This window comes from Polyodon spathula, unplaced genomic scaffold, assembly GCF_017654505.1.
Source record: "Polyodon spathula isolate WHYD16114869_AA unplaced genomic scaffold, ASM1765450v1 scaffolds_2337, whole genome shotgun sequence".
Taxonomy (NCBI): Eukaryota; Metazoa; Chordata; class Actinopteri; order Acipenseriformes; family Polyodontidae; genus Polyodon; species Polyodon spathula.
Genome location: NW_024473811.1, coordinates 1 through 9017, shown reverse-complemented (window position 1 = coordinate 9017; position 9017 = coordinate 1). Strand labels below are relative to the sequence as shown.

The following is a 9017-nucleotide window of genomic DNA, read 5'->3' as shown; positions in this document are numbered from 1 at the left end:
CCCGCTCTCCCTCCCCTGCACTCACTCCCCTGCTCTCCCTCCCCTGACATTGACTCACTCCCCTGCTCTCACTCCCCTGCACATTGACTCTCTCCCCCGCTCTCACTCCCCTGCTCTCACTCCCCTTCTCTCACTCCCCTGCATATTGACTCCCTCCCCTGCTCTCCCTCCCCCACTCTCACTCCCCTGCTCTCACTCTCCCGCTCTCTCTCTCCCCTGCTCTCACTCCCTGCTGTCTTTTCTTTCAAGGCTCCTGTGTTTGGATCCTGTATTTCGGAGCAGGTCCTGGATGTGGAGGCTCTTTCCCCAGCCCCTCAGAGCCCCAAATCAGAGGTAAGAATAAAACTGCATTTCAACTTCAGAGGTTCTGATATACCTTCTACTGAGGGGTGTGAGTGTGGGGGGGTGTCTGTCAGTGTGTGTGTGTGTGTGTGTGTGTGTGTGTGTGTGGGGGGGGGGGGGTGGGGTGGGTGGGTGTGTGTGTGTGTGTGTGTGTGTGTGTGTGTGTGTGGTGGTGTGCCCCAGTCCCAGTCACCCAGTCACACACACACCCCCCCCAGTCATAGTCACACACACACACCCACCCCCCCCCAGTCAGTATCCACACCCACACACACCCCCAGTCATATCAGTGGTGTGTGTGTGGGGGGGTGTCAGTCTGGGTGTGTGTGTGTGTGTGTGTGGGGGGGGGTGTGTGTGTGTGTGTGTGTGTGTGGGGGTGTGGGGGGGGTGGGGGGGGGTGTGTGTGTGTGTGTGGGGGGTGTCAGTGTGTGTGTGTGTGTGTGTGTGTGTGTGTGTGTGTGGTGGGGGGGGGGGGGGGGTGTGTGTGTGTGTGTGTGTGTGTGTGTGTGTGGGGGGGGGGGGGGGGGGTCAGTATGTGTGTGTGTGTGTGAGGGGGTCAGTATCAGTGTATCTGGGTGGTGGGGTGGGTGTGTGTGTGTGTGTGTGGGGGGGGGGGGGGGTCAGTATCAGTGTGTGTGTGTGTGTGTGTGTGGGGGGGGGGGTCAGTATCAGTGTGTGTGTGTGTGTGTGTGTGTGGGGGGGTCAGGGTGGGGGGTGTGTGTGTGTGTGTGTGTGTGTGGTGGGGGGGGTGGTGGTGTGTGTGTGTGGGGGTGGGGGGGGGGGGGGCCAGTACCCCAGACACACACACCCCACCCCCAGTACATAGTCAGTATCAGTGTGTGGGGTGTCTGTTTAAGGGCTGTGAGGGTGATGAGATTCAGCCTGGCAGCCCAGTGTGGATCCAGGGAACCCTTCTGCCTCTGCTCCCTCACTCACTTCACTAAAGTGTGTTTCTAATTGTGGATCAGATCTGCACAGTGCAGCCATACGGACCAGCAGCGCTGGTAACTACTGATCTCAGAGCTGCACATGAACAGAGCTCCGGGGGGGGTGCAGTGGAAAGGGGGCTGGCAGAGAGGCTGGCAGGCTGGCTTCTCTCAATCTAAATCTCACCTTCACATGACTGGAGTAGTGCTGGTGAGAGAAACCGACTGGGGGCCAAGGAGAGCTCAGGGTTGAATGTGAAGGGACGACCGCAGTGCTGCGATGAACGAGCGCAGAGCACAGATTGCTTGACGCCCTTGTGCCTACAGGAAAAGGACTCTGTGGAAGACATGAAAGAGAAGAAAGCACAGGAAGAGGAGGAGGAGAGGAGGAAGAGAGCTGAGGCTGCAGAAAGGTAAACCAGCACACGCTACGCTCATGTGTCACTTAAAAACTTGTCTAATTTGAAAACTCACTGCAGGAAGTTTCTTTTTAGAACTGCTTGGGCAGGCGGTGGTGGGGGGCTGGTTTTAGACGCAGGGGAAAGAGGTTGTGTTTGAGGAGACGGACAGCGTCAGTCTCAGAGGGTTTGTCCTGGGAACACAGAGCAGCCCTTTAGACAGGCTGGCTGCGTTTCTAACATACGGTAAACATTGAAAGAAAGACGGCTGAAGCCTGGGTCTGCTCATCTGACAAAGTGCAGCTCAGCGGGGTTTGCAGCAAGCGCAGGTTCTGCTTTCCTTCTTGTGTTTCCATGCCCTCTGCTGTGAGTGCAATGCAGCTGTGCACGCGGCCACTGTGACAGGGGCAGCGCAGGTTCTGCTTTCCTTCTTGTGTTTCCATGCCCTCTGCTGTGAGTGCAATGCAGCTGTGCACGCGGCCACTGTGACAGGGGCAGCGCAGGTCTTGCTTTCCTTCTTGTGTTTCCATGCCCTCTGCTGTGAGTGCAATGCAGCTGTGCACACGGCCACTGTGACAGGGGCAGCGCAGGTTCTGCTTTCCTTCTTGTGTTTCCATGCCCTCTGCTGTGAGTGCAATGCAGCTGTACACGCGGCCACTGTGACAGGGGCAGCGCAGGTTCTGCTTTCCTTCTTGTGTTTCCATGCCCTCTGCTGTGAGTGCAATGCAGCTGTGCACGCGGCCACTGTGACAGGGGCAGCGCAGGTTCTGCTTTCCTTCTTGTGTTTCCATGTCCTCTGCTGTGAGTGCAATGCAGCTGTGCACGCGGCCACTGTGACAGGGGCAGCGCAGGTTCTGCTTTCCTTCTTGTGTTTCCATGCCCTCTGCTGTGAGTGCAATGCAGCTGTGCACGCGGCCACTGTGACAGGGGCAGCGCAGGTTCTGCTTTCCTTCTTGTGTTTCCATGCCCTCTGCTGTGAGTGCAATGCAGCTGTGCACGCGGCCACTGTGACAGGGGCAGCGCAGGTTCTGCTTTCCTTCTTGTGTTTCCATGCCCTCTGCTGTGAGTGCAATGCAGCTGTGCACGCGGCCACTGTGACAGGGGCAGCGCAGGTTCTGCTTTCCTTCTTGTGTTTCCATGCCCTCTGCTGTGAGTGCAATGCAGCTGTGCACGCGGCCACTGTGACAGGGGCAGCGCAGGTTCTGCTTTCCTTCTTGTGTTTCCATGCCCTCTGCTGTGAGTGCAATGCAGCTGTGCACGCGGCCACTGTGACAGGGGCAGCGCAGGTTCTGCTTTCCTTCTTGTGTTTCCATGCCCTCTGCTGTGAGTGCAATGCAGCTGTGCACGCGGCCACTGTGACAGGGGCAGCGCAGGTTCTGCTTTCCTTCTTGTGTTTCCATGCCCTCTGCTGTGAGTGCAATGCAGCTGTGCACGCGGCCACTGTGACAGGGGCAGCACAGGTTCTGCTTTCCTTCTTGTGTTTCCATGCCCTCTGCTGTGAGTGCAATGCAGCTGTGCACGCGGCCACTGTGACAGGGGCAGCGCTCTGCTTTCCACTTGTGTTTCCATGCCCTGTGACTGTGAGTGCACAGCTGTGCACGCGGCCACAGGCGTCGTCTCTGTAGCCGCGGTGCAGCTGTGCACACGACACACACGCACACACAGCCGCGGTGCGCTGGCGTTCAAACGTGACACGTGCGCCGGTGACACTGTCCCCGTGTCGTGTCCAAGCAAGATAAAGAACACAAAATGTACGGGAGACGCCCAGCACTCCGTCTTACGTCGACACTTGCTGTGTCAATCCGTTCGTCGGCGTCCGGGCTTCGTGCACACGCGCAAACGCCGTGGCACCGTGCAAGTCAGTGACACACACGCACACACACAGTGCAGAGTGTGCGTTCAGGGATGGAGTTCACAGATTCTGTCTCTGCAAGTCCTGGGTGGAGGAGAGGGAAGGGAGGGAGGAAGGCAGCCCCGTTAGGAGAGCTGTTCCTGGCACCGGTGAGGAAGGTGCTGGCCTCTCCGGTGATGGCAAGGTGGAAGAGTTTCACCGGAGCAGTGAGAACTGAGGAGGCAGCTCAGTGTTTGGATCATATCAATGTAAAAATTGTAATGAAACTGTAAATCAGTTGCTGGTTTGTATGGGCGTCGCTGGGAGAAGCACTAGCGTGACTTCACAGAGCTGCAGCGTTTCCACTGCCCGTTTGTCCTGGAACAGCCGGTGAGAAGAGGCAGAGGCGCAGTGATATCCTGTGCATGTCAGAGGCGTGTGCTGAACTTCGTCTGTTCATAAATCCTGAACGGGTTTGAGCCTGTCCTGGTCCTGTCCTGTATGTGAGTGTGGGCCGCAGTCCCTGTAGTGGCTGCACTGTCAATGTCAAACGGTTTGCTTCCATTTCGTTTTAGATTACCAGATGTTACCTGATGTGGTTTTAACCCTTCGTGGTTCATTTATTCAGCATCGTCAGGCACGTCGGGTCCAATTCATTTTCACACGCGCTGTTTAAAAGTTTTTTTTTTTCAGAGTAAAACAGGTTTAAAAGGCACTGCATAGCAAAAGGACACTCAATACTGCATCTCCAGCCAAGCCCCACCCCTTGTTCGCTGTATTTTTCACATACCTCTTTATAGACGTGCATACTGATAAATCCTCTCCTGATCACTCGTTTTATCACCAGACTCCTCAACAATGCGATCCGAGTCATTATTTTATTACTATAACATCTCAAAAAGCTCTGCAGATGTCCGTGATATTCTTTGAGCGCTGGATGCAGATGCAGCTATCTCTTTGTTTGTGTCCGTCATTATCTCTGCTAGCTCTATTTTTCAGCTTCATTCCGCTCATATCCGTCTCACTCGGCCATTGAGTTGTTTTCTCACCTTTTGCTGGAGAAAAAACGACTAGAGACCCGTGCTTGACCTCTTTTTGATGATGTTGGACAGGGTCCGACGTCGGACTGGAAAGGGAACATCACAGTGTTGGACCTGGCCCCACATAGGACCGCAAAGGGTTAATCTGTTAGTTATAAAAAAAAATTTTTTGCTACCACAGTGTTATTATGATACCTTGTTACTCCACGCTCCAAAGCGCATTTATTTTCCGATGATGTAACTCTGTCTGTCTCTCAGGCGCAAGAGGCAGGATGAAGAGAGTAAGACGCAGGAGAAAAGCAAGACCACTCCTGACCCTCTGGAAGAGCCGAGGCAGCAAGCTGAACCAAGCCTGGAGGAGAGGCAGGAGGAAGCAGACAGAGGCAGGAGGCTGCAGCGCTCGGGTGGAGAGCGGAGGCCAGGCGTGGAGGGAGGAACGGCTCGGGAGGAGAGGCTGCCTCCTCAGGACTCTGTGGAGGAGCGGAGTCAGGAGTCGGAGAGGCAGCTGGAGGCAGAGCGATGCAGAGCCCTGCAGGAGAGGCTCAGGATTCTCCGAGAGGAGATGGGGAGAGAGGAGGAGGAGCAGGCACGTGTCCTACATCAGGAGAAGGAACACAAACTCAGGTACCCAGGCGGCCATTCATCTCGTCACAGTCCCAGTGATCCGGCATCAACGCCATGGCTTGGTAACCCATTCCATACCCTCCCCACTCTCTGCGAGAGGAAGAGTCTCCCGCACCTCTTAGCTGCAGTGGTAGGACAGTGTATTGATGATGAAGGTTTTCTGTAGAGGTTGTGTTGAGATCACCGTGGCCTGTGACTGGACCGTGTGCTTCAGTGCGTCTGTGTGTGCTTCTCCCGCAGGGCGCTGAGAGAGACGCTGAGAGAGGAAACGGAGGAAGAGGAGGAGAGACTGAGGGAGGAGGAGAAGGAGAGGTTGCAGAGGCTGCGGGTTCAAATCAGAGCAGAGACAGAGGAGGAGGAGAGGAAACTCAGGTCAGCGCCCGTCAAACAGGGCAATGTTAATGACCGAAAACAGTGGCACATCTTAAAGCATTTCTATTTAAACCTGCTGTATCACTGACTGTCTCAGCAGGGTGTCCCCCAAGTCGGACAGCACAGGCAAGATCAGATTCTGCTGATTTAGTATGACCTCTGTTAAATCGAGCGACCGCAAACCCTGTTACTGTCTGCACTTCCACACATCAATCTGAATTCATTCTTGCTGAAAGACATTTTACACTTGAAATAGAGAGCCAGACAGTATTAAAAATGATGTGTTTGATGCCTGACTTATGGGGCTCCCTCCCTGCATTCAGTCATGCTAATAAGACCAGCCAGGCTGGAGAAAAGCAACAGTGGGATCAAAAGTGATTGTAGCTGACAAAATCAAACATGTCACTTTTAAAAGGTACGACACTCAGTTAAAGACGTGTCTGTTTCAAAGGTTCAGCTTTCATACTGCCAGATGTCTAAAGTCCATGTTTTGCGATTTATCTTTCAATCCTGCATAGACCTGCAGTGCGCAGCAGGTGAGATCTGTGAAAGGGCTTCGTTAGCTGCTGCCCCTTCAGGACAGAGTAGAGAGTGACGATTGGAGATTGATACCTGTTGTGAATTCCTGCCAGGGAGGAGAAGGAATCTGTCCTGTGGGATCTGAGGAGCTCTCTGGAGGCAGAGAGCGCCTCCGAGTCGAGGGAGCTGGTGGCCAGGAGGAGGGAGCGGCAGGACTCCCTGAGGAAGGAGGCGGAGGAGGCAGTGAGTGAGGAGAGGCGCTGGCTGGAGGCTGAGAGAGAGAGGCAGCTGGAGCAACTGAGGAGCACCCACGAGAAGCAGAGGAAAGAGGTAGGAGCAGGGAGGCAGCTGTAAAAGAGGTGGCATCGTCTCTCATTGAGGTCAGTCTGGTAACAGTGGTTGAGGAGCGAAAGGGTGAGGAGTTTTCCAGAGGAAAATGAAAAGCCAATCTCAAGGGAGATGACATTGGGTAGGGAAAGCTGTGCAATTCTCTTATGATCCTCGGTTCTCTGAGTGGGGCGGAGAGCTGGTAAGAGCAGATCAACCTCTGAGTTCAGCTGACAGCAGGTACAGGCTCTGCTTCACATCACCCTTTTGTTTTCAAACCCTCCGTGTGCAGCTGTGCACCCAGCCATTGTGAGAGGGCACGGGGTAGCTGAGCTGTGCTGGAGCGATCCCCAAGTCTCATCCCAGAAACAGAGGCTGACTGTGTCCCTGTTCCTGCTCTCCACAGGAGCTCCAGGCTCTGGAGAAGCAGCATTCCCAGGAGCTGCAGCAGCTGAGGGAGACGGCCCAGGAGAAGCACAGCAAGGTAGGAGAGAGGACAGGGGAAGAGGGCTCAAAACCAGACTGGAGCAGCTCTGTAGCTCAGGGGCAGCCAACCCTGGTCCTGGAGATGGAGCCGCAGGGCCTCTGCTTTTCATTCTCAGTGACTTCATTTATCTTCTTAAATTGGTCATCAATGTCTAAAGACCTGGGATAAATGTTGATTTAAAGATCCCCAGAAAGCCGGCTGGTTTGTGGTTCTCCAGGACCGGGGTTGGACCCCCCTGCTGTAGCTCAACTGGATCAGAACAAAGTGCGTGACTGAGGAGGGAGAGGAAGTAACTTCACTAACCCAGCGTCAGACCTGGGTGGTGTGGAAAAGTTCAAAATTCAAAGGTGCAAAAGCAGAAGGATACGAGCCAGGGTGTACCGTCCCAACAACCAAGCATCCCAAAACTGTCCATGTCTGGGGACAGCTGTGAACAGGGACTTGTACCTGCAAACACTCCAAACCACCTCCTCCCTACGACTCCGACTCGTTTTCCTAGCGGTGATTTCCACATCCAGGGTGACAGAGTTGCTTGCCGTGGTTAGAAGACGAGAGCATCGCGCCACGGCAACTTCAACCTGCAAATTCACCTGATCTCAATCCTATTGCAGCCGAAACGAGCTCAATCCAAAGTAAAGGCCGCATGGAGGAATCTAAAGGAGAACCTGGCCCTTCAGCGCCTTGTATAGCTTCCGGTAGACTTTCACAATGTCATTTAATAGTTTCTTTGGTAACATGTTGTTAATTAAAGATCTAAATTATGCTGTGTTGTTGTCTCACTCCTAAAAGGGTGATGCAGCACTTTTGTCCGTAGCTGTAGGTGAGCTGAGAAGGTGTAGAGGAGTGAGATCTTGGATTTGAGCAGTTTCACGTGCGCTCTGACCTCCATCCTCACACTGAAGCCTGCTGCTGTGCTGTGCAGTATGTGCAGTTAAACTGAAGCTCAAGCTGACAGACCCTTCAGAACTGGGCTGTGCTGTGCAGTTAAACTGAAGCTCAAGCTGACAGACCCTTCAGAACTGGGCTGTGCTGTGCAGTTAAACTGAAGCTCAAGCTGACAGACCCTTCAGAACTGGGCTGTGCTGTGCAGTTAAACTGAAGCTCAAGCTGACAGACCCTTCAGAACTGGGCTGTGCTGTGCAGTTAAACTGAAGCTCAAGCTGACAGACCCTTCAGAACTGGGCTGTGCTGTGCAGTTAAACTGAAGCTCAAGCTGACAGACCCTTCAGAACTGGGCTGTGCTGTGCAGTTAAACTGAAGCTCAAGCTGACAGACCCTTCAGAACTGGGCTGTTCTTGTTTAGTAGCTGCTCCTCCCCTCCCAGGTGATCAGCAGCTTGCAGAAGCAGATCTCAGAGGCTCAGAGCAGCGAGGAGGAGCAGCTGCAGAGAGACCTGCTAAAGGCTCAGCAGAAAATACAGCAAGCAGCCGAGTACAAGAGGGAGGTGAGTGAACTCACTGACACATACACTGAAAGAGACAGGTGAGTGAACTACAGAGACACACACTGATAAAGTCAGGCGAGTGAACTACAGAGACACACATACTGATAGAGACAGGTGAGTGAACTACAGAGACACACACACTGATAGAGACAGGTGAGTGAATTACAGAGACACACACACTGATAGAGACAGGTGAGTGAACTACAGAGACACACACACTGATAGAGACAGGCGAGTGAACTACAGAGACACACACACTGATAGAGACAGGTGAGTGAACTAGAGAGACACACACACTGATAGAGACAGGTGAGTGAACTACAGAGACACACACACTGATAGAGACAGGTGAGTGAACTAGAGAGACACACACACTGATAGAGACAGGTGAGTGAACTACAGAGACACACACACTGATAGAGACAGGTGAGTGAACTACAGAGACACACACACTGATAGAGACAGGTGAGTGAACTACAGAGACACACACACTGATAGAGACAGGTGAGTGAACTACAGAGACACACACACTGATAGAGACAGGTGAGTGAACTACAGAGACACACACACTGATAGAGACAGGTGAGTGAACTAGAGAGACACACACACACTGATAGAGACAGGTGAGTGAACTACAGACACACACACACACTGATAGAGACAGGTGAGTGAACTACAGAGACACACACACACACACACTGATAGAA

The 9017-nt window shown here is 53.5% G+C and overlaps 1 protein-coding gene across 1 annotated transcript; it reads left to right on the top strand.

The window, feature by feature from the left end:
* Positions 1 to 249: 249 nt before the first annotated feature.
* On the top strand, positions 250 to 8367 carry LOC121310606 (centrosomal protein of 164 kDa-like; the record flags this gene model as incomplete). Its single annotated transcript, XM_041243669.1, has 7 exons — positions 250 to 333; positions 1596 to 1681; positions 4796 to 5161; positions 5402 to 5533; positions 6166 to 6382; positions 6786 to 6863; positions 8191 to 8367. Coding segments are annotated over 7 exons (1125 nt in total), but the record flags the coding sequence as incomplete, so codon positions are not given.
* Positions 8368 to 9017: the final 650 nt, after the last annotated feature.